This window comes from Anguilla rostrata, chromosome 2 (assembly GCF_018555375.3).
Source record: "Anguilla rostrata isolate EN2019 chromosome 2, ASM1855537v3, whole genome shotgun sequence".
NCBI classification, from domain to species: Eukaryota; Metazoa; Chordata; class Actinopteri; order Anguilliformes; family Anguillidae; genus Anguilla; species Anguilla rostrata.
The window spans coordinates 65749729-65774603 of record NC_057934.1 but is presented as its reverse complement, the minus strand read 5'-3'; the positions used below and the strand labels follow the sequence as shown (position 1 = coordinate 65774603).

Sequence of the window (24875 nt, the reverse complement as noted above, 5' to 3'; positions counted from 1 at the left end):
GGGTTTTTTTCCGTAAAAGTCACACCCACGAACACGCAAGATCAGAGTTTGATATTACTCTCTTCACCCGGGGACTGCACAGGCTTTAAAAAAACAAAAACAATAAAACAGCGTTGAAGGAATAATTGGTCAGGAATCTGCCATAAAATTACCTCCCAAATGCCTGCCTGTTTCCTCCACAGGTGTTCCGCGAGGTCACTGGCACTTTCGATGACCTTTGACCCTGCACAACAAACAACCTCTCCTCTGCTGTTCTGTGGAAGAGTTCCAGACTCCCATTCGAAATTCTTTCATCGTGCTTAATATGCACCAATGCACTGTACTTGTTTTTTAACGCACTGCTGCAGACAGGTAGACTGGTTCATTTGGACGTTCCCTACAGGAGGCAGTCTGATGTTAATGTGATCTCACAACGTGTCTTCTTCAGGAGAAACGCACTTGTCTGCGCAAGACGACTAAAGGGAGGACCGTGTTAGCATGACGCCTCTCTCACTCCTCGAGCTGAGCCCTGAAGGGGGGAGGGCTGTGTTTGCTGTATTTTGGCTTTTCATCTTCGCATCTTTGCATCTTTTTTTTTAAAAACACAGAGCAGTGACTCATCGGGAGCGGACGGCTCCGACTCTATTTTTGTCCCTGGAACCTTCGTCACAGGCAGGATGCTGATGCACGAGGGGCTGTTTACCGTTGCATAATCTGGAGTTGATTCATCGCAGTCCAGCTACCCGACTCCCCCTGCTTCACATTTCACATCTGCTGAATATCTTATGCTCCAGATAATCTTGATTTTTTTTTTTTTTCTTTTGCTCCTCGCGTATCACTGTCTCTGGTTTCATGGCCGCACTGCCGGGGGGGGGGCAATCGCCACAGCTCTAACGCGGCTGTCAGCACCTCCAGATAACGGCGGCTGCAGCTCCGGTGCGGCTGCTCTTCAGGTGCATTATGGGTCGTGGGCCCGGACTGCGATTTGTTTTTGTTTTAAACCTCCGGAGACCCAGCAGAAAGAAAGAATTGGTCTTTTAATACCGAGTTTCTTAGGCGACAAAAACATGTTGCAGGGAAATTATTTCTTTTAAAAAACCCTGTTTATTTTATTTCTAATGCGTGTCCCTTGTAGTGTAGACTTCAGCGCAGTAGAACATATGTGCTCTCGTGATTTAGACCAGAGACTCATGTCCCCTACAGGGGGCAACAATGAAGCTGGGCCTTAGGAGGATAATAGCCTGTATGAGCTAATTCTGATGCCTAATAAAAATAGCTTCGGGGAGGCTTACGCCACACAGGCAGGGTGTGCTCTGAGATGGGGAACTCTTAACACGGTGACCTACAGAAGAGCCTCCACGTTAAGCTTCGCTGAAACGAGCCAGGGATGAACAGCGCGGGGGCGGGGGCGGGGGTGGGGGGGGGGTTTGGGCCATGGCTGAGCTGGAACCTCTTCACTCACTGAGAGAGATTCCTGTCTGGGGTAGAGGAAAGGAAAGAATCGTACGCACAAGACTGGACTGATGTAGTCGGAGTGGTCAAGGAGACCGAGCGTTAGCGTAAACAAACAGAGGCTGGACGGGACAGCAGGTGTGGCGGCTTTGGCTGGGGGGGGGGGGCTGGTGGGGGGGGCTGGTCACAGGCAGGAAGGCGATCAAAAGCTCTCGTTGTTCTGCGCTGCCAAGCTACACTGGGCACAATTAAATTAGGAAGCAGGGCATGCAAACAGATGTTCTCAAAAGGCGTGGCAAGTTTGGTTTCGTTACCTGCAGTCCAGAGTATTTTATTATTTGTTGAACAGCAAGCAATCTTCAGCAAAAAATAAAACAGAAACAGAATACACCTCTTGTCTTTTGGGAGTGGCTGTCTAGAATAGATAATAAAAAAAACGTTTTTTTTTTTCTAGTGGAAAACGGTTGAAAGAATTCAAAACACACACCAACTGTAAATGATTAACCCGCCCTTCCAAAAACATGGTGGGTTCATAGACTTTCCAGGCTGTGTGCTTTGTTATGTCAACAGCGCTTGCCCAAGTGGAATGATTCTGTATGAGGTAATAGCCAAAACACCCGACTGGTTCTGGTCAGTCGTTATCAGATTGCGTCATCTGTTTGCTGAAAAGATGGCCGTTTTCTCAGTCCTCAGTGCTGGAGTTTAATGGGAGAAACTGAGGACAAGAGCGTCACTTGGGTCTCATTTTGATATTGCTCGCATGATTTGTTCAGAGTCCAGCAGAGACTGTACCCTGGGTTTCTCACTGATAGCAGATCTGTCAGTCGGGGTAGTCTGGCGCTTTTTTGCCTCTTGCATTTCTATCAAGCGTGACCCTGAAATAGCTCTGTGACCACAGACAGCAGGTTCCATTGCTCCCCAAGGCTTAACTGGACAGCTGACAAGAATCCTTTGCTGAAATGTAACAATTCACCCGCCCGTCCCCCCCTTCCCCCCCGTCCCATCTTAAACTGCAAGCTGCAAATACACCTCACAGTTTTTCTGGGTCCTTAAATGGATCTGTTCTCAGAGGTCTTTCAGTATTTCAGTATCCCCAAAGACTAATTTCTTAAAGCAGGCCATAATAGACCATACTGTTATGTTACAAAAGCCAAGTGGTATAAACTGCGGGAAAGCATTCCTTGAGAGAAATAGGGGCTGGAAAAAAAAGAAAAAAAAAAAAGAAAAAACATGACAGATGTTTCTTCAGTCTTTGATTAGAGCTGTATATGGTCTGGCTTCTGAGAGAAGGGAGTGGAGCTCGTACAGTCATAAGTGTGGATTGAATGAGGAGGGCAGGGGGGCGGGAGGGGAGGAAGGGGGGGGGGCCCAGGAGCCGGGGGGACAGGAGCGGGGTATGGCCTAGTTTAACGGGGCCCCGCCCTCGCCCTCTGCCTTGGCCTCTCAGCCCAACGGGCCGCAGATATGTTGCCAGCGAGGGTTCACGTGAGGTTGTAGTGGGGAAAACGTGTTTTGCTGGAGGAAGGCGTTCGGGTGGGTGGGAGGGGCTACGAGGAATGGGGAGGGGCTGACCTACATTCTGAATTGTCCTTTTCTCCTCTCCTCAGCTCTCGCTCTCTGTGTCTCACTCGCCCATTTCTTGGAATTCTGTTAATTAATTTTAAGCTGTACAGCGTGTCACTATGTCATCAAGCCATTATGCCACCGCTCCTTTGTCCTGACTGTGGTTAGTCAGCATTCGCCTTCCTTGAATTTTCTGTTCTGCGCAGAGCCCATTTTGAACTGAGAAGCTTACGTAAGCGGCAGCTCTGAAGGCTCACAGCTTCCGCGTGGAAGCTCGCTACGTCAGGTCGGCCCCATAGCCAGCAGAACAAAGAGGACAAAAGGGAAAAAATAGTCGTGGCCTTGCGTACGCGCAGAAAGTGGGGCAGACGCCAGCTCACGCTCGGTGACCCAGTGGTCTGCCGTGACACGCGCTGGCACATAATGCAGAGCTGCGAATTTTCTGGACGGGGGCGCGCTGGACATTTTTTTACCCAATTCGTACTGCGGCCCCCATCTCCCTGTTCTTTTTTTGGCCCGTCCCAAGCTTTCTCCCACCCCGCATCCCCTTTTTTGGTGCCCCCTTTGCTCCTCACATGGACGACTGACCTATTTTTTCCCACCGGGTAAGGAAAGGAAAAAAAAAAAAGAAAAAAAAAAGAAAAACGAGTGAGCTATGACAGCAGCTGTGATTCATTTCTGAACTCCGTCTCCCTGCATGCTTGTGGCCAGCCATGTCATGTCATGTCCAGGGCCTCTCTCGTCCTCCCCAGTACCACCGTCCTCTCTGGTTCGCTCACGTGTTCCGCTCCGCACTGTTACCCAAGAGCCAGGTGCACGTGCCCGTTGAGCTGTGACGCCTTATCAGGACCCCGGTGCCGTCCTGTACTGATCCTACAGCGGTTTTCAGACTTCCCTCAGATAAGTAGAGGCTTTACTGCACGTGAGATTTCCGAGACCTCCAGAATGGCATCGCTCCACTCTACTCTCCTGTGAGCCATGTTGTGCCAGAAGTGTTACAGATTCAGAGTTTTAAACCAACTGGTTTTTAAGAAACGGGGTAACATTACATCCTACAGTCCGAGTAATGATAGGGCTGTTGCGTTTTTTAAATACAAATACTTTTTAAATCCAAATGCGTACTTTTTTAATGTATTGGGGTGTGCATTTCATATAGCCCTTTGGTGATGATTGTGCATCCGTCCATCCATTATCTAACCCACTTATTCATGGTCAGGGTCGTGAGCCAATCCTGGCGTGCAGTGGGTGAGCGCCGACTGGTCACCAATCCATCACAGGGCACTCAAACCATTCACTTACACACTCATACCTATGGGCAAATTAGGGTCTCCAGTTAGCCTAACCTCCATGTTTTTGCACTGTGGGGGAAAAACATGCAGGAAACTGGAGTACACGGAGGAAAACCACGTAGACATGGGGGAGAACATGGAAACTCCACGCGGAACTTCACAGACAAACTGAATGATTGCCATTTTAAATAATCACGTACTGCCCGCACAAATGTGCATCATATGCCACATAACCTTCGGCAAGGTTTTACCACAAAGGTGCATGTTGTCAAACAGCTCACTGAGTCCTCAAAAAATGCTTCTTTAAACTTCATTAAACCATTCATCCCTGTACAGTTTCTGGGCCCCACGATCGCTCGCAAAGAAGCACACACTTGAACAGAGCGTCTCTGTACTTGCACATGAATGCATATCGAGTTACATAATTCGGCACCATATCCATTCAAAGTTGAGTGCGCAGATCTTTTGGTTACATCAGCAGTTTATTTTTGCCTGGCGCGCGGTGTTGCATCCAGACGGCAGCATGGTTGGTCGTTGAGAGATTCTTTGCATTTTCGCGACGGTGGGAGAGCCGCGCCCTCGTCCTCTTTGCCCCCCCTGTTTGAGTGACAGCCGGGCTCGGGTTGGTTAGGTAAGGCGCCAGCGTTGTGACACAAGGCTCTTAATCAAAATCTAACAGGGGCTGGGCTCGGGTCCAGCAGGAAGGAAATTTGAGAGGCAAAGATACAGTGAGCTCTTTGTTTGGCTTTGAGTTCCTCTCTGCTCCCCTTCTCCCCCCTCCCCCATCTCATTCCCGCTTCCATCCCTGCTCTCCCTTATTCTCTCTCTCCCACCCCGCCCTTCTCTCCCTCTCTTTTTCTCTCTCTCTCCCTTTCTCTCTCTCTCTCTCTCTCTCTACCCCTCTCTCTCTCTCTCTCCCTGACCTACTTTCTAGGTGCACTGGTTACATAACCGGGCTGCTTTGCTTTATTCACTCTGAATGCCCAGTCCCGGCTTGCCACAGTCTCTGACCTCCAGAGAGCTTTGCTGGCTCTCTCGGGCAGGAAGTGGAGCAGACGGGGGGGATGGGGGGGGGGGGGCGGAGGGGCCCAAATCAGCCCCGGTGCCAGGAGTGAGAGAGGGCACTGGATACAGGGTCGCTGCCAGGGTAGGCAGGGAGAGGGGGCGTTGGCCCCTGACTGTACAGTCCCTACCTCCCCTGCCCGAAATGCGCTCGGGGCTACCTTCGCAGGCCCGTGTTGAGCGTAAGGGAGTTTGCCAGCGGCTCGCCCTCTTTGTGTGGGATCAGAGGAGACTGAGCACAGCGGGAAAATGGGGGATTTGACTGTGTAACCGTTTCCCCCGGGGTCCACTGAACTATTCTGATAGTGCTGCAGAATCTGTGCTACACACTCGGGATTCGGATGACAGAGAGAAGGAGAAGAGACGAAATTAACGGGGAAAAATGGGCATGAGATTAACACTGTGGAGTCATGTTTGCTCATTCCCCCCCCCCCCACCTCTGGTTTCCTGAGGCTTAGGGGTTTGACCAGCAGAAAAGTGATGCATCTCTCAGGCTTGCCTTTTGAACACGGAAACATTTGAAAAGCTTTTCTTGAGTCATCAAGTACAAGGTGGTGGTGCGACGTTCAACGCCGTTGCTTCGCACAAAAGAGGTTTTTCAATGGTATGTAGCCCAGGCACCACAGATAGAAGTTACCCTCCCTGACTAATGCTGGCACATTCGCAAGAATTTATTCATGTGTATTGTCCCTGTCAAATGAAAGCAAAAAAATGTAATCAATCTGTTTTGAACAATAACCTGGGCATTTATGAAACACCTGACTTGGACTGGTATACAGTATATAGATTGAAGGCTTCAGAAGAAGATCTGTGCCCTCAGGTTGAACTCAGTGACTACTCAAATGTGTGCAAACATGCTGTGGTTTGAATATGGAAATATGATCCGTGAACTTCGGACTGTGGGCTGCTCTGTGGTGGCCTCATTTTAAAAAAAAGTTTTTTTATATAGCTAAGGCCTGCATTACTATTACGAGCCACTGTGGACCATGCTACTCTATCCACAAGCAACTTGGTCATGGAATTAAAACAAGAAAATCCTGGTAGTGTTATAACCAGGCACCGCTCTGGCCTTCCTGCTGCCCTCAGCGATGTTGCGGACTGGTAGTTTGGGGGTGGGGGGGTGGGGGGGAAGAGAGCGCCAGGCCTGGTTACAAAATAAACTCACAGCTACGCTAAAACCCCCACACCTTCCCCCATGATTTGTATAACTGACGTAAAACAGCATTTGCATGCAAACCACATGTGTATCCCAGTGAATGTTTTTTTGTGGTGAGCCTTGTCCGTTTGTGTCAGACATCTCTGAACCTAGAGTTCCACCTCCCTAGATGTCTAGATTCTGTCTTTTGCTCACTGGGATATAACCTTCCAGTCAGGAGTGTGAATGCAGTGTATTATGAAGGGTTATTTTTAAGTTTGGGAGATAATGTATATTTATTTTATTTTATTTTTTTTGCCAGAACCCCCCTGAACACACCTGAAGGTAGTGAAACACTGTTTTGCTGTAATGTTTATGTCAACTCATACACTACGTCGCAGTCAGGCATTAGAATCAACGTAATGAACCTTTTGATTTTTGAAACTTCCTTCCTCTTGGCGTTCTGAGATCCGACTGGCTGACTGGGTCCAGCTCGTTTCACCGCAAGGCCTAATCCTCATATCAACAACAGAGCAGAAAGCGAATGTGAATCACCAGGCCTGGTTTTCACTGAGACGTGGACTCAGTTTAGATCAATAGCAGCAGTGGGATACGAGTCCTTTGTGGGGGGGGACGGACGGACGGGGGGGGGATGATTCTCACCCTCGCCCGTTTGACAGTATGCCACGAGGCCAGTAATTACTGGATGTGCACAAGCGAGGCTAGCAGGGCTTCTCTCAGAAGATGGCTTCACACGAAGGGAGGAACGCGGGCGTTCTCCTAGCCGGCGCTAACGTAGCGGGGCAGCTGAGACACACTGACTGCAGGTGCCGCGGAAACCTCCTCCCCAGGCTCGGACTGTAGGAGCCAGATATCCCCACACCCTTGTTTCTCAGTGCATGCCTTGAGCATGTGCAGAGGCCATTTTGTGATGTAACTCGCCCCCACCGCACCCACCCAGCCACCCCCCCGACTCTGCCCCCTCTCCTGACTCCTCATTCCTCTTCACTCCCCTCTCCCCTCTCCCTGCTCTGACTGCCCGCCCCCCCCCCACCCTTATTCACTGACCTACTTTCCCTTGACCTGTTTTTCCAAGCTTCTGCGTGTTTGGACTGACTCAAAATGGCTAAAAAAAGGGAAGGGGAACCACAGCGGAATTCGCCGTGCGCTGGGCTGGGCCTCGTCAGGAAATGTCGCCTTGTTATCGCTTGGGCGGAACCGTGGCGATGGGGGTGGGGGGGGGGCGGTGGGGATTACTCAGGACCCGGGCACAGGACAGGCCTAACAAAGGGGACAGGCGGGGGCGGGGGGCCGTCTGATTTGAAAGAGGCGCTTTATTCGCTGGCTCTGCCCAGGTTACAGCTGTGTGAGGCGGGACCACCGTGGCTCTTCCTTTGTCCCGGGCCGTGGTTACGAGCGTGACCCCCTTTCCAGCGCCGGGTGTGCGGGGAGCTGGTCCTGACTCACTGCCCTCATTCCGCTTTTCTGAATGGCCCTGCTCGTCCAGTCAGCCCCACTACTCCGCTTTCTATTTTTGTATTGTGTCCTTTTTTTTTTTTTCTTCTCTCGGCCCATTTGTGAGGGATTGTGCTGTTTGGCCAATGCCGGTACGCTTTTGCACATATTTTCTCGTTGCTGTATTTTTCGGCTCAGTTGTTTTTTTTGAAGGATTTCAGTCCCTGCCCATAGAGCTGCATTTTTACATGACTCTGCTGGCTTCCTCCATGCTGTCTTAAATTTGTAGCTTCAGGAGGGAAACCAGCCAGTGGATGAAAATCGTTATTTCATAGTTGTAGGGGTAGTATTATTTTGGCCCCTTCTTCAGTGCTGGGAATACATTGTCAGTGTTATATAAACGTTCTGGCTCAAGAGTCAGGCTGAAGTGGCAGCCTCTATTTTTGCTAATTACCAGCTGTTGGATTAGGAACTTACTTAAGGTGGAGAAATCGTGATAGTCAAACTGAAGATGTGAAATTTCAACCATCAGATGTGTGCGTATGTATATGTTTGTGTGTGTGTTTGTGTGTTTGTCTGTCTGTCTGCCTTATGTAACTAGGCCACTGTCAGTCATGTACATAAGCCACATTGTTGGAACACTGTGTGCCCATGTGTCACTTTAATGCTCATCTCATTTCAATTAATCCTTTGTGCCAGGAGAGAGAAAGGCGGTATGTGGAGGGAGGAAGATGGACAGACAGAGACAGAGAGAGAGAGAGAAACATGGAGCGCGTTGTGTAAGAATATAGCGGTTTCTCCTAGATGAAGGCACAAAGGCTGTTTTCAGTCACATTCAGCTGTGTTAGACAAAAGAAAAGGCTTGGTCGTGTTTCCTGTGAAAGATAATCTTTATTATAGTCCTACAAACCCACTATATGTGTCTCATTGTTTAAACGGGTTAATTCAACTGTAATACTTTGGTAAATGAGGGATGTCATGCTGAGGTAGGGTCGCCATTGGGGTGGGGTGTCTGTGAGAACGCTTAGGAGTCAGAGTGCAATTTTTTTAACTGTGTATCGACCCAAGAACACACGAAACGGGCGCAGGGACTTGCCCAATTAGGCCAGGTCACGGCTGTGCCACACGGTAATGCGCACAGGAGCACCAAAAACAGTCACGGGACCGATTTCTGTGCAACGTGCTCTAACCATCACCCTCGTCCACGCGTATAGGACGGAGTGTGGCACAGTGGGTAAGGAACTGGGCTTGTAACCGAAAGGTCGCAGGTTCGATTCCCGGGTAAGGACACTGCTGTTGTACCCTTGAGCAAGGTACTTAACCTGCATTGCTTCAGTATATATCCAGCTGTATAAATGGATACAATGTAAAAAATGCTATGTAAAAGTTGTGTAAGTCGCTCTGGATATGAGCGTCTGCTAAATGCCTGTAAAGTAAAGTAATGTAATGTATAGCGCTTGTGCTCATCCCTTTCTTCTGACGCGGCGTCACGGACGTGACTCACTCTACCTCCGGCGCGAGGCACGCCGTTCCAGCTGTTCTCCCTTCCGCGGCGCATCTGGGCGTGACGCCGCGACGCCGTCGTCCGCCGGTGTCTTCTCCTCCCGGGCCGCCCCGCGTAGCCTCCGCGGGCCGGGGCCACGGCGTTTGTCTGGCGGCCGGAGAAGCCAAGTTGTGTTAAAAACGAGATGCTCTGTTGTCCCCCGAGATGGCTCGAGGTGGAAGGACAGGATGTAACGGCAACCGCTCTCATCCCGGTCAGCGAGTTGACCGATGGTGTGAAAAGAGAACAATAGGAACCATAACTAGCGTAGTTGCCTCCTGTTCTCGGCTCATGGGCACCAACCCAGACCACTTTTATTTAGCTGTCTCGAAGCACGTTGCGCATCTTCCTCTTTTATCATAGTTGCCTACAGTTGATATCACAGACTTGATTGACGCAACTCCTGTTTTGTTTTGTTTTTTTTCCCCCGGACAGCTTGGGTGCGTGTGCGTTTTTTTGTGTGGGCACACACACACTACACACTGCTGCTGGCTCGCCGCGGTCCCTCTGGCACTCGATAATGCTGGCTGCCCACTGCCATACAGCTGGCACACCGTAATGCTAATGGCTTGTGAAATATAGCGCAGCTGGCGTACTGTAATACTGCAAACATTAGCATAATGCTATACTGCTGACACACTGTAGTCATTCTGGCACGGTGCATTGCTGTTGCCTCGCTGCAGTGCTGCCAGAGCAGACCGTGTAACGCTGCTGACATAATGTGATACTGTTGGCGAAGAGACATCGGTGCTGACGCACTGTAATTTTGCTGGTGCGATTTTTTTTTTGTTTTGTTGATATAGGCCTAGCTGGCACACAGTTGATACTGTTGACACGTACTGCTGGGAAATTGTGATTTTTTTTCCTGATGCATTTAAAAATTTGTACAACACTGCGATACTCCAGATTTTCTATGACAGGAGTGACATCCTACAATATTCTGCCTGCCATTGACACTGAATTTGGGTAAAATGGCCAAATGAGAACGATGTCTTTGAATTGTTTTACCCGGTGCTTTTTACAAGTGACCATTGAACAGTGAGTGTCGGTAACTTGAGCAGTACTTGATTTCATTCATTAACTGAGGGGAAAATGGAAGTTGAGGACAGACAACCACAACAACAAAATTCACTCGAATCTTATTTTGAGAAATTCGTCTTTTTTTATTTGTGTTTTCCAGCCTGCCTCTGATAACATTTAGCATCTTTACTTGCACATCCAAGTCTTAAGGAGGGCTAATGAATACTGAGACCGCCCTTCCTTTCTTTTTCTTACAACCGTTTGGCAAAAAAAAACAACAACAAAAAAAAAACATCACTGGTGAAAACATGTTTATAGGGAAAGGAAGGAGCAAGTACACATCACTGTCAAGACAAGGAGAACAACAAAAGAAAACGGGAAACAAAAAACCTTACCAAAAATTCAACAGAAATAATAATAACAGAAATCATAATAATAATAACAATAATAATACAAAATAATATAATAAACCTTACAACATTGTCCAAGAGAGAAAAAACTTTACAATTATACACGAGGGCCAGTGGCAGGCACCTGAAACGAGAGAACACTCAACACGGACAGACTTTTATAACTTTACGATCCAGTGCAGGCTCACAATTGCCACACAGTATGAAAAAGAGAGAGACGGGGACGAGTAGAGGTGTATATTACAGGGAGGCACCTCGGAAAAAAAACGGAAGAACAAAAAAAGAAAGAAAAGAAAGCAGCGTCGCTTCAATAAGTGATGATTGTCCCTGCAACCGGTTAAACATTTTTCAACCCAATTAATGATTCCAACCATGGATATAGTTACTGTTACATAATTACATACGCTATCTGTGCACCCGTGTAAAGTTAACAGACCAATTAGGAAAAGCGGGATTAGCTGGAGCTCCTTCAGTGGGCAGCATGAGAACTGTCTGACTGCAGAAAGGCTTCTCTGGGTGGGAGAGGCAATGTGATCGCCTTCTTCAAATGCTAATCTCAGAGGAAGAGCTCACGATATGCTTTCATGACTCCCAGCAGTGAACAGTGAACACTGAGCTTTGTGTAATTTGCATGTATGTGTGTGCGTGTGTGTGTGTGCGTGTGTGTGTCTGGTGGGGGGGGGGGGGGGTGGTACAGTTTAGGATACTGTGTGCATGTGTGGCTGGCTATCAGAATAATTTCAGCATTGTCTGGTTCAACATCACATTCCTCTACTTACACAGACCTTGCAAGTTCGTGTTTGTCATTTAAACTTGAATCCTAAATAAATTCACACAAATGTACGCTTAGTTACTTTACTGGATGAGTCATTTACTTTAATCAGTCATGTCGCCGCGAGCTTTTATCTCTCGGCAGCAGATGTGGGCAAAAAGAAGCTCAAACTGATGGGATAAATATAGAAACGCAAATTTTGAAGTGTGCAGACCAGTGTTCGGTTACAGTAAATGCACAGTGGACTGGCGGTTTGCTGGAAAGTATACGGACCCTGTTGGGAAGGCACTGGTTTAATTTTGTACTTGAGGTCGATCCTGTATGGCCTCTGCAGATTTTTTTGTTCCCCCACAAAACAATTCAAATTCCAAAAAAAGTGTTATTGCAGTGATTGGAATATTAACTGTCTCTTGAGTGTAGCCAGCCAAGCTGAATGACTTTCAGTCTGAAGAAGTTTCATTGCTGAGGAGCAGTGCAGATGGTAGATCTCAGTTCTGGATATCTGACCAGTTTGCATAGCCCCAGGGGGCCGATTACAGTGAACCAGGGCTCGGGGCTGATAACAGGAAACTAGCAGTACAGTAGTTTTTAAAAGCTGTGGTTAATAATGCCATTAAAAAAAAGAGAAAGTAAGAAAATAAAAAAATTACATTGGAAGCTTTCTTTTTTTTTTTAATTTTCTTTTTTTTTTTTTACTTAGTGGTATCTGCAACAGACAAGATAGGACTGTACAACAATTCCATCACTGGCAAACTGATGACCTTTCAAGTCCGCCCTCTTTTGTTTTGTTTTTATGATTTTGTTTTTTTTTCTTAAAATATATGTATATATTTATATTATATGTATATATCACAGTAAAATACAATCCAAGTGCTTGCAAAGTAAAGGGTGGTGAGGCCTGGATGGACAAAGAAAATGTACAAGAGGCCTGGAAGTGATGGGGTTACAGAAGGAAGGAACTCTGGGAAATGGAACTTTGGTCAGGGATGTTTCCCAGAATGCCTTGCTGGTGTGTGGACTCCACCCAGCGAGTCCAAGTGAGTGTGACCACACACACCGTAACAAGGGCACTTGTTGAGGTTGCAGCCTCTCTTTCGAATATGAATTCATGGTAATCAATGTGTCGTGGATACTGAATGTCTCATGACATAACTAAGAGAGTTCCATTCCCCTTCCCATTAATACATTTAATCCCATCTGTAAGTGCCGCTGCTGTGTGGTGCCCAGAGAACAGCCCACTGGCTGGTCCATGCCATGGCATCAGATAAGAGAACCCAGAAGTCCAGCAGATACATTTAGGGGTTTACATAGTGAGTCCTGCTCTCTGGTTCTGAAGATGAGGGGTACTTATGATGCTGGAGCAATGGCAAAGTACTGGACACAGTGTATTTGGGTAGATGGCGAGTGTAGGAGTTGTCTCTGGAGAGTTTCTTTTTTCTTGAGTGACAGTTAAGGAGAGGCATTTTGCCACAAAACGCAATGAGTCTATTTCTCACATCTCGCTCTCTCTGTCTCTCCCTCAGTCATGCCTCTTGTTTCGGATATTCTGACCGGCAAACTCCTCCTTCCCGTTCTCGTTCTTCTCCTCCCCCCCTTCTTGTTGCCTGCCGAAGCTGAAAGGCGACGACCTGTCCCCCTCCCCGTAGCCACAGCTGCTGCCGGCTTGCTGGGTGTTGTGAATGAGGGCCAGGTAGGGGTGCTGGGGCAGGGCTGGGGAGGTGGCCGCTGCGGTGGGGGAGGAGTCACACTGGGGCCCGCCCCCTCCATTGCTCAGCGCCCTGTGTTTGAGCCTGAGCTTGTGGGGCAGGGCAGTGCCCCGGACCTCCACCTGGTTCTCCTCGCTTTGGAAGTGGGACCCCTCGGCCGGCAGGCAGGCGGAGGGGGAACCCAGCCGCCCGGTCGACAGGCTCTGGCGGTAGCCGCCCGTCTCAGAGCAGGAGGAGGAGGGCGACTCGTCGTCTGTGGAGGCCTCTTTGTCCGAGCTGCGGGGGTCCCCGTCGCTGGAGGAGGTGTCCTTGGCCGAGGACGAATGCTCCTGGTAGTACCCCTTGGTCTTGATGCTGCCCTCGTAGGTCAGCACGGGCGGCTCCTCGTCCGCGGGGCTGAGGTAGGAGTGGCGGCGACGGTACCGGTGGGGCTCACCGTCCTCGCTGCTGTGAAGGAGGTCTGGGGCGAAAGAACTGCGGCCGCCGTTCTTCTGCAGAGTGTGGCTCTGGTAATAGTGTCCCTGTGTCTCCTGATGCTGGTGGTGGCCGCCTTCAAAGCCTGGTCTCTCCCCTTCGTCGTTATAGCTGTTGGCGTTGTCGTACGGAGGGGAGTCTAAGGACTTCATCTCCAGCTGCTTTGCCACGTCCGTCATGGAAGCTGCTGAGCCCTCCAGCCTGGCCGGGTCGCTGCTCGCCTGGCTGAGATGGACCATGGGAGCGTTGTGCTGGTGAGGGCCGGGCGGCTGCTGGTCCATGTCCTGCAGCCTGTGGCTGTCGATGGGGTAGGACACGCTGCTGGAGCGGTACAGGATCACGCTCCTCTGGGGGGCGGGAGCAGGGGGGGTGGGGCTGACCACGGCCTCCTGATGACCGCGGTGATAGTCCATGACCTGGTCCATCTCCTGGGCATGGTGGAGCTGGGAGGAGGAGGAGGAGGAGGAGCCCAGGCCGTGGTGGACGCTGAACATGTTGGCCTCCATCCCGCCCATGTCCATGGCGGCTTCGCGCTTGACCTCGTAGGCCATGGGCTCGGGGCTGTCCCGGGACGAGCCGTCGGACATGTCGGACAGCGAGCCGCGGGGAGAGTACTTGGGCAGCGGGGTGTGGCGCTCGCCCTCGGAGGAGTCCGAGTTCATCATCACCTGAGAGGAGCTGGAGTAGCCGCTGCTGGAGAAGTAGGGGTTCCTGGAGGAGGCGGAGCCGCCGCCGCCGCCGCCGATCTGCTGGCTCTTCTCCACGTAGGCGGCGGTGCTGATCAGGCCGAAGCGCAGCTTCAGCTGCAGCAGCTCGGTCTTCAGCCGCACGTTCTCGTCGTTGAGCGCCATCACGCGGTTCTCCAGCACCATGTCGTTGTGCCGGCGCTTCTCCCGCGAGCGCTTGGCCGCCTCGTTGTTCTTGCGGCGCTTCTCCCAGTAGGAGGCGTCCTTCTTCTCGTCGGAGATGAACTCCCGCTTGCGGCGGCAGGTCATGCTGGGCTTGGGCTTGGGCTTGGGCTGGCGGGGGGCGCGCGACGGGCTGCCGTGGGGCGACTCCGCCCGCTCGCTGTGGCAGGAGAGGGTCTCCAAGTTCTCAAAATTGCTGGGGTCGGATGACAGGACGTGCAAGTTCAGGCTTTCCATAATTCTTCGCCGGTGGCCAGATTTGAAATTTGGCGCATTGCCGTCGTCGAAATGGTATTAACTGAGAAAGCCGAAGAAAACGCAGAAGTGGAAGGAGCAAAACAAAAGCGGTTCTTATTTTGATCTGGATTTGATTTCTAAGTGGTAGGGTCTGCAAAAAACTCCAGGTGAGGTGTCTGTGCTCTTTCGAGAGGAAACCTCATTGATTTCGCCCTAGGATTAAGTGAACCCTCACGTGTCAAGTTCAGCCAGGAAGATCAAGAAGAGGTGGAACTCCACGCAGATCTTCCGCATTTATCTCGCGGTCAGATGGCAGACGGTGTGATTATCTCGGCACGGGGTGCTCACGGCGAATCGTTCAACTCGTCACTTTGAAACGGCAAAGTGGGTCACGGGTGTCTGCGGTGATTCCTCGGGGTCTGAAGAACACGCCGGATGTTCTTTGTTTCGCAACCTTCCGGAGATGTGACCCACTGCTCCAGGCGTCCCTGCGGATCTAGGTCACTCTGTCTGCCTCGGGATTTTCTGCACCTCAGTGGTTCCTGGGGGGCACCAGGATCTGTGTCACTGCTCACAAAGAAAAGGCGTCTGGAGTCTGAAAAGGGAGAAAGAGGAGAAAACGTTTTATTTGTCATTCGTGTGTCATGAGTGCACAGGCTGAGGTACAGACACAAGAGCAACAGGGCATGAAATGCATAACATGTCTCGGTATGCTAAAGGTGAAGGAATTAGGGGGGGATTTGTTACTTCTGAATTACACTGGTTTGCAACCATATTGAGATGCAGAGGCCACGTAGTTCCAAAGCTGCTAGTTATGAAAAAATGAGAATTCAAAAACGACAAAATTTTTTTTTTTTTTTTTAAGTTTAAACAAGTAACCACTTTGGCCATATCCAAAGCAGTCACCGCATGGTGTGTTGCCCATAGCAACCACGGCCTGACCTCGTGCCCTTTGTAATCGATCGGCTCTGCTTTTGACCTCCGACCTCTCTGGGTTGATGCTGAAGTATGGTGATATGATGTAACCACACATATCACATTACTAACTGCGCCCCAAACTTCTTCCGGACATCCAGAAATGTCATATTAATGGATATACGAGGTATGAGGTAATGAGTGTGGAGTACAAAAAAAGCTCCAAAATCCTGTCATCGTTAAGTACAGGCGCTTTCCTCAATTTATTTTTGAATGATCCAAGCACTTTGGTGTACTGTAGCCCAAAAATAATAATCGGTACCACATGTCTGGCATAAATGACGAGGGAAATGAGGCGGTGACATTATTTGGCGGTTTCGATAGTAAACACATCATCTAAGCTGGAGGAAGCCTATAAGCTATTTGAGACATTCGAACGCTTTTATCTTGAAAGGGCGATACGCGATCGTGGACTCAGGCCAATGTGGTCAGACAGGACCTGAGATAAAGCTCTGGGGGCAGTAGGTCCCACAGGTGCAGCTGGGGAGGATTAGCGCTGTTGTGGAATATGGGTCAGTGTCTGAGCTTCACATACCACCGGCCTCCCAAAGCCCCGCCCCCCCCCCCCAGCTCCACCTCAACCCACATATAAAAGGTGCTTTTGGGATTAGGGGAAATTAGCTCCTGGCGATGAGCCGTGGAAGAAGGGATCATGGAGATGTCAGCGTCTCGCGTCTGGTTGAGTTTTTGTTGGCAAGGCTAATAATGATGGAGGGGAGAGGTGGAGGAATGCGAGTGAATGAGGGAAAGACATACCGGTGGGGGCGGTGGGAAGAATATAGGTCAGTTCAGAAAGGCTGAGGGGGCCGGGGTGGGGGGGGGGGGTTGACTGAGGGAGTGGGCCCCCGGTGGCAGCCTGCCTGCTGCTTGTGTAAGACCCAAAGCCTGTAACATAACTGTTGGCTGTGTCTCGTAACCACGGCGAGGGCAGAGGCGGAACTAACGACTAACGAGAGGGAAAGCCGTCATCATCCTCCCCCCCCCCCCCCCCAGTCTGATTACACTCAGGTCAGGAGACAGCTTGGTGCCTCTGGCTCGATGCAGCCCGGCTTCCCGGTACGCCCCCCCGCTGCCGTGCCGTTGGGTACATGTTACATAAACGGCCATGACATGGTTTTCAGCCTTTTGTTATGACGCACACGAAACGGGGATTGGAAATTTTCCATTTCATTGTCCAAAAAAAAAAGTGATGATTTGGACTGCTGTCTGTGGTTCCTAGTCAGTGACTAATCGAACCCTGAAAGTGCTGAGAGGAAACATTTCATTTCCATTTTCTATCTTATTTGAATTATATATCGTAATAGTATTGCTTATATCAGAAAGGCAACATTAGGCCATGTTATCAAAGAAACAAAGGTATCTATTTCCTATTTTACCAACTAATCTACAAAAAAAAAAATACACTGCATTCTACCAGATGCCCTATCAGTGTAATTTCTACATCCATTTCTTTATTTACAGAAAAAACGCTTTTCGGTTGCAACTACTTTTGCTGTTAATATTGTTTTACATTCTTTTCATTTTAAACCTGCAGTCAAAGAGCATCTATCCATTCATGCAGTTTTCCCACTAAGACTATCTCTCTGTTGCTTTAAGAATGCAACGTCGTGTAATCAAGCCTTCTGCCATGCTTTTTCTAGTGATATCGTTCTTATAACCCCCCACCGCGAGTCTGTCATCACGTTACATAACCTCTAAGCATCAGACTTTTTTTTTTTCCTTTCCTCGTGCACTTTAATAGCCTCCTTATCCGCTTCCTCAGTTTTATGTTCTCCCCAAAAAAATGCATTTGGGCCATTAGAGGCCTGACCGTCAGCAGCGCATCTGCCTCCCGTTCAGCCGTCGCCCTTCGACCGCGACGTAAAACGTCCCCCGCTGTTTGCGCCCGCGCCCGACAATTACTGCCGTAAATTAGAATCATTCGAATAGTCGGAGGCCTGCACAAGATTAAGGGGGAACGGGTCAGATCTCGAGAACGGGCCGGGGGGGGGGAGAGACCGGAGGGGAGGGAGAGAATTTCTCCCAGCGTGTCCCACTGACCTAGAAACCGCGCAGCGCAGTAAGCGCTGGTTTCTGCCTTGACGCTGCGCAGGAAAAATAGGTCAGTGGAACTGCAAGTGAGGCACAGAGGGAGGGAGGGAGGGAGGGGAGGGGAGGGAGCGCGAGGGAGAATTAGAGCATACTCTAAAAATAGAGCAGGGGAGAGAGGGAGGAGTGTGCCTGAAGAATTTTCATTGGCTGCGAGGAGGGTTTTTTTTTTTTTTTTACCAGCACTGCACGATGGAAGAAGAAAAAAATATCAGCAACGAAAATATATATATAAATAAATAAACTGATTACACAGAGCAATGAATCACACCTAACATTAATCCCCAATGCCCCTCCTATCTCTGTGTGCCTGCAGTGACAAACAGACCAAAACAGGAAAAATACATTTATAAATTATACTGACATCACTATGTGTACCCATTTCTCATTGTTTTTTCCACACCTAGGGTGGACATACCTGAAATGTACACTCCTCTAAAACACCATTTGCATCTTTATCCCAGCCAGACATGCAGAAGGCTGCTGTTCCTTATAAAAGGCAGAATATTCTGGGCATAGATTTAATTACATTTTTTTTGGTGTGGAAATTAATTAGTCATGGTGCATTTTAGATTCACCTATGCAAGCAAGTTTGCAAGAAATGGTGAAAAACTCTGCTGAGGTATCTTTATGCTGACCTGCACTGATCCTTTTTTTGGAGCTAAGACTAGGTGCTAGGGTATGATTCACTGTTCATGGATTTTGGGTCCATAAAAATTTGACCATACAAGGGGCACCCCTGAGGACAGGTGTGGCATTTTTTTGTATTGTGAGAGGGACCCATGACACTGAGAGAGTTCACCCTGTTAGCCAGTTAGGGAGGTGTGCACGTGTGAGTGTGTGGTTCTCTGTGTGTGTGTGTGTGTGTGTGCGCGCGCACGCATGCAAGGCATTTTGTTTCTCTAAGTGGACACGCTCAACCACCGCACGTGGAGGAGTCGTTTCCCCAAATTCCTCGTCTGGGTTCGTATTCCAAGAACAGGAATCCCTGAAAGCCGGGGCAGAGTTCCAAGCAAAACTCAGGTAAACATAAAAACACTCCACGGCCTCCCACGTGCCCCTCCTGTCACGTGCGCTGGGCCTTCAAAAGTGCTGTAATTCACGCCCTTCAAACAAACCGGCAGCAGCAACTTTACGCCCTTGTCTTTTTTTTTACGAGCTCTTGCGTTAGCCAATGCCGCGAGAGGCAGAGCCACGGAAAGACACGGAGGCACACTCTCAAAGTTCACCCACTTAAGCGGAATAACTGCGCTGTGGTCTAAACAGCTGCCGCTCTGTCGGTTACAGTGATCTATTTCTTTGTTCCACTGAATTGATGAGCCCAGATTTCGCTATTTTAAGTGGAAGGCAGGGAAATTTGCTCTCTTTAACTACACAGATGAAGCTTTTTTTTACATAACTGGCAGAACATGCCATTTTAAGGACGGAGTGTAGCACAGTGGGTAGGGAACTAGACTTGTAACCAAAAGGTCGTAGGTTGATTCCTGACCCTGTACCCTTGAAAGTCACCGAAATTGCTTCAGTTATATCCAGTGATACATGGATACATGTAAAATGCATGTAAAGTTTGTATCGTTCGATAAGCTCCTATGCCGTAATGTAATGTAATGTAAACAGGGGAAGGTGGCAGTCAACAGAAAAGCATTAAGTGTATGAAGTATTAAGTGTAGCTGTTATTGCACAGCCCAACTGAAGCACAAATCAACACTGCGAAATTTCAGGGCTGTTAAGTTTCATTTCATGTATGATATATGAAATGAAACTTAACAGCTCTGAAATTTAGCAGTGTTGATTTTCCAATTGCTGATTAACGCTCTGTCCAATACTACGCCATTCTCACACGGCGTCAGGTTTCCCTAGCGCAGCCGAATATTTTTTGCTCGTGTGTAATTAAGGCGGCAGCAAGAAGAACAAAAAAAAAACAAAAAAAACAAAACGTAATAAGCAAACAAGTCTCGACACTCGGGGGCAATTGGCACGTCAGGGTGACATTCTGCAAAAGCCGATAATAAGCAGCAGGATCGTCTGTGAACACGACGGAAACGAACAAACGCAAAAAGGGCCGACTGAAGCCAACGGTGCCTGCGTGTGTGGGCGTCCTCCAGGAATACGGGACAGACAGAGTATTTAGGCCGCACGTGGAGGGAGATCTTAAACGGATATCGCCCGGGCAGAATGATGAAACGGATGTTCCGAGATGAGGGCGGGTAATAAATCAGAGCTCCAGGGCTATAAAACGTCCCCGCGCGCTCTTTCCACACACTGATACGACAAATAATGTATGTCTTCAAGATGCGTGTGTGTGCGCGTGTAAGTCCCAGCTTGGACTGCGCAGATACAGGCCTACCGTCGCTGAACAACGTATTGCATGCGTGTAATAGTTTTTTTTTTACCTCTTGGTCATCACAGACACCACAAGCCTGACACACATTATTAGGATGTAGCACACATTGGTAATTTAAGGTATTTCTTTTATGTTTCGTGAATGTCCTGACTCATTTGTGGCACATGCAAAGCAAAATTCATACTGTCTGCAGTGCTGGGTATTTCAGCGTTTGAGAACCACAGCTGTCTCTGGTGAAAGGACTTTCATCTCTTTGAAATTCTGGACTTAATTACGCTTGGCTGGGGGAGACGTTTTCGACCTGCAGAGCTATTTACTTGCAGCAAATCTGTAAGACGGAGAGCAGAATATCTCAGCTGTTCAGTTTGTGCAATAAGTTGAGACTCATCATTTTGGATATCCCCCTGAGACGACCAGAGCAAAGGGAAGGCTTGTACCCATGCAATTATAATTTAGCCATTTAACAGACACTCGTATCCAGGCCAACTCACTGTAATGTAGATTTTTACCTCCATTGCTTGCTTTCTGGGGGGTTCAAGTGTGGTTTTTGCCCCAATTGCTGCTTTCTGTTTCCTCTACAAAGTATCTTTGGGACAGTGCCTGTCTCTATAAAAAGCGATATACGAATAAAAACTATGTTGAATGAAACCACAACATATTGGAATCACAACAAATGCTACAGTACACTTAGTAGATACTCTTATCGAGAACAGCGCACACAGCTCGCTTTTAGAATAAAAATAAGAATCATGTTATCCATTTACTCAGCTGGATTTCTACTGAAGCTGAAATTAAAGCTGGGAATCTTTTTCTAGGATACAGCAACAGTGCCCAGCTGGAGGAAACCTGTAGCCACTGAACTGCAGGTTTTTACCTGACCATAACTGCACCTGTGCCTGTAACTGAGAACCACACTTTGCCAGAATGTCAAATCTCTCCCAAGGAAACATCATGGATTGACATGCCTGATGACAGCCTTGTGATGTAATAACCATGCCGGCTGCCACTTTTCTTCATGCACTTCCACCAAACAGAAAAGGTAGCCATGTAACTAATTTCCTCAACGGCACCAATAAAATTCAACGACAACAAAAAAGAAAACAAAAAAAAGTGACTTATACTCAGTACACCATGCTAGTCTGTGTTGTGTAGGTTATATATAGTATGTGTTAGTAAACCTAGTTTTTTCTTGATGATTATCTTACAAGTGAGAAACCATGAGTTATGATATTTAACGTGAATGTTTTTGATGTCAAGACTCTAAAGATGAACTACAGCAGCGCAAACTTTGTAGTCTATGAGCTCCTCATGGCAGCAAGTATTTTTGAACAATTTTTTTTTTGTCTTTTTTACTTTTATGTGCTTTCATATCTGTTGTTCAGAATCAAACAAGAAGACAGATACTGTGAATTGACCTGGTGTAGACGAACAGACAGAATTACAGTGCATTCATCCAAATTTCTTATGTAAGGAAGCCTTAAATTATTCCTTTTTTTAGTTTTACTCCCCCCTCCTCTATCCTTTCCCCATGTGACGAATTTGACCTACATTTCAACGCTGGCAAAATAAACTGGGTTAAGCACCGACCAACTGGCAGATCCACTCAGTGGGAACACCACAGACTCTGGGTTTCCACTAGTTGCATCATCTCCTCTACACAAGCCGTTTAATAATTATTTTTATTACGCAACCCACTGAAGCCCTCTGGAACTGCCGTTCTGCCAGGGAAAACTACGGTACATGGTTAAGGATCGATGCACAACACACCTGTGGAAATTTGCCCTCCCTTTGCCTTACTTGTCCCATTGCAGTGAAATGATATGTAGCCTAGTTCTATGAAATATTTGTCACTTTTCAGTGGTCAACTGGTCGCTACAAATGTGTTAGTGGTCTACTCCTAAGTGAAGATATGTTAAAAATAATATGCATGACATTATATTAATACATTAATTTAACCACACACCATACCGCATTCCTTTGCATCTAAAAGTTTCAAACTCAATAATAGTTCAGTGAAACTTGTACAGGGATATATGGCTACCTACAATATCCATTCCTCAGATAATGTTAAGCGTCCTGGGTATGTCGAACTTCTGTAGGTCACCACGTGGAATGCTCTTTTTATTCCCGTGCTGAATGTAAATCGCGTTTTGCAACGTAGGAACACATGCGAAGAAACTGTTGTTTCCCTAAGCCGACTACAAAACCACTGGAAAATTGCGGAGTCCTGAGGGCGAAAAAAATCGTTCATAATTTACGTCACACAGTACCGACGATTGCAGTCGTTACTTTTGAAGTTCACGTGAGTCAGGTTCACGTGTGGAATCCTTGCAACAAGCTGCTGGCCCACTGTGCAAGAGTAGGCTACATTTTACCGCAATATGGCTTCTTTCCTAAACAGAGTTCACATCAAAGACAGCTGCTGCACAAGCGGCCACACTTTCAAAGAATGCTATCGCCCCCTAAATATGTTCACTGCAATTAAATGTTCTTCGCTGTGGGCTATAATTCCATCTGTATTTTTGCTATTTAATATATTGTAGACATCATTTTAAATAATGTGTGGTGTATCTGAAAGGATCGGATGAATCTGGACCCACATGCATTTTAGCTCTTTTGCTTTAACACCTTGTCTTGGAACAACTGCAATGTAATTCCAAATCAAAATCGAATAGCCTACGATCGCCACTGGTCTATATTTATACAATACACGTGAATGAACTGTCTCATTCAGGAAGGTTTAGATTTCGCATATTTTGTGCAATTCATTCACCTCATACACCTGTATTATAGTCTATGTGCATAAAATAAGTTATATTCTACAAACGTCACGGTAGGCTATCGTCTTCCAACTCACTAGCATGATACAACGTTGCAGTCCAAACAAAAAATTAAAGTCACAGCAAACGTTACATTCAATAGCCTTGATGAAACTTTTGGAAATTTTCTTTGCCCAGAGTCAAAATGAGGTCATAGCTCATCGTACAAAGCGATGACCTGCACAACAGTATAGAACACGGCCGTTACGAATTATATTCAGAGTAGTATACGTGAGTATCCTAAACCGATTAAATGTGTGATTAATTTATCGTACTAGTTCACTGTTACAGACTAACTACAATGAGGTAAAAGTCTACAAGTAGCTCGAGAACCACCCCGCCTTACCCGCTGCAGAGCACTACTACACGTGACAGCGAGACAAGTGTTCCCAGTTTTTCAAAGGAATTCCAATTGTCCGCGTGGACTAATAACTTCGTTAAACCACATTATTTTAACTAAGCGCTTCCTTTACGGTGACAAAGAACTCCACGAAACTGAACGGTCGTTACCAGAATACGGAAATAAGGGCGTATATTTTACAATACGCATTCTGATTTTCATAATTCTAAATTTAATAGTCTACGACTTCTTCATACGTAGGCTTATATAAATTAATGCAAACCTTTGGAACGTTTTATATTTTTGTTAATACACGAAAACATGCAAACAACATGCAATGACTCAAAGAGCAACCAAAGGCTGCAATAGTCTTTAATACTCTAAATGTAACTATTTCAAGTATGAATTGCTCCAGCAAACTTGTACCTTCCGACCTTTTTATTTTCCAAAAGGAAATGCACCCCAAGCCCCCAATACATCAATACGGCACCGAAAGGGGGGTGTAGTTGCCTCGCCTTGACATTGAGAAAATGCGTGGCACGACGCAGCCAACATGCAATTGTCCCCGCATCACTTACAATCCGCAAAACCAACAGATTCCGTATGAATTGCAAAAGAAATAACAAAAACAGTTCATAATCACATTTAAAGTAATCGACAGGAGAGGCGGTTAAGGATATTATATGATATATATATATATCCTAATGCAACACGTAGTAGGTACTATGTAAAATAGCGTACACGAATTTTCCATTCTGTTTTAGCAATATATTTCTCCTGGTTCAGTTTACAAACCTTCTCATCCAGTGCGCGTTTTTCCAGGTAATCATGCATTTGTAGGTATAGGTAAATGCTACGTAAACATAACCTACCTTAATATCGTTTAATTACAAATCCATATCGTCGCTTCTATTCAGGAGTAATGGTTGTAGTGTATTCTCGCTTCTTTCTTTTTTGTCTCCCAAGTTTGGACTGAAATGTACTGGTGCGGTCAAACAGGAGTCTCTGGCATCAAAGGTAGTGTTTCTCAGTCTCAGCGTATGGGTTCCGTGTCTCCCTTTTTGCTTTGAATCCTCGTGTTATGTTAGTGACTTGCTCCAATTCTCTCTCTCTCTCTCCCCCCTCTCTCTCTCTATCTCTCTCTCTCTCAAAATGTATGTTAGTAGGTCAGTAGTTGCATAACAACACGCTTTGGGTGCCGTGTCACGTTTTTGTTCTCCCTTTCTCTCGTCCTTCGTTTCCACTGCTTCTCCCTTTGCAATGAGATGTGAGGCGTAGAGGGGGAGGGGGCATGGGATTGTGGT

The 24875-nt window shown here is 47.6% G+C and overlaps 1 protein-coding gene across 1 annotated transcript; it reads right to left on the bottom strand.

The window, feature by feature from the left end:
* Window positions 1-10617: 10617 nt before the first annotated feature.
* nfil3-5 (nuclear factor, interleukin 3 regulated, member 5) lies at window positions 10618-24875 on the bottom strand. The gene is made up of 2 exons (XM_064324051.1): window positions 24444-24875; window positions 10618-15600 (listed from the first exon to the last, which is right to left on the bottom strand). The coding sequence occupies exon 2, from the start codon at window positions 15003-15005 to the stop codon at window positions 13200-13202; it is 1806 nt and encodes a 601-aa protein (XP_064180121.1). The 5' UTR covers window positions 15006-15600; window positions 24444-24875; the 3' UTR covers window positions 10618-13199.

Excerpts from the sequence above, each read along its gene's own strand:
- nfil3-5 (XM_064324051.1), bottom strand. The coding sequence starts at position 15,005 with ATGGAAAGCCTGAACTTGCACGTCCTGTCATCCGACCCCAGCAATTTT.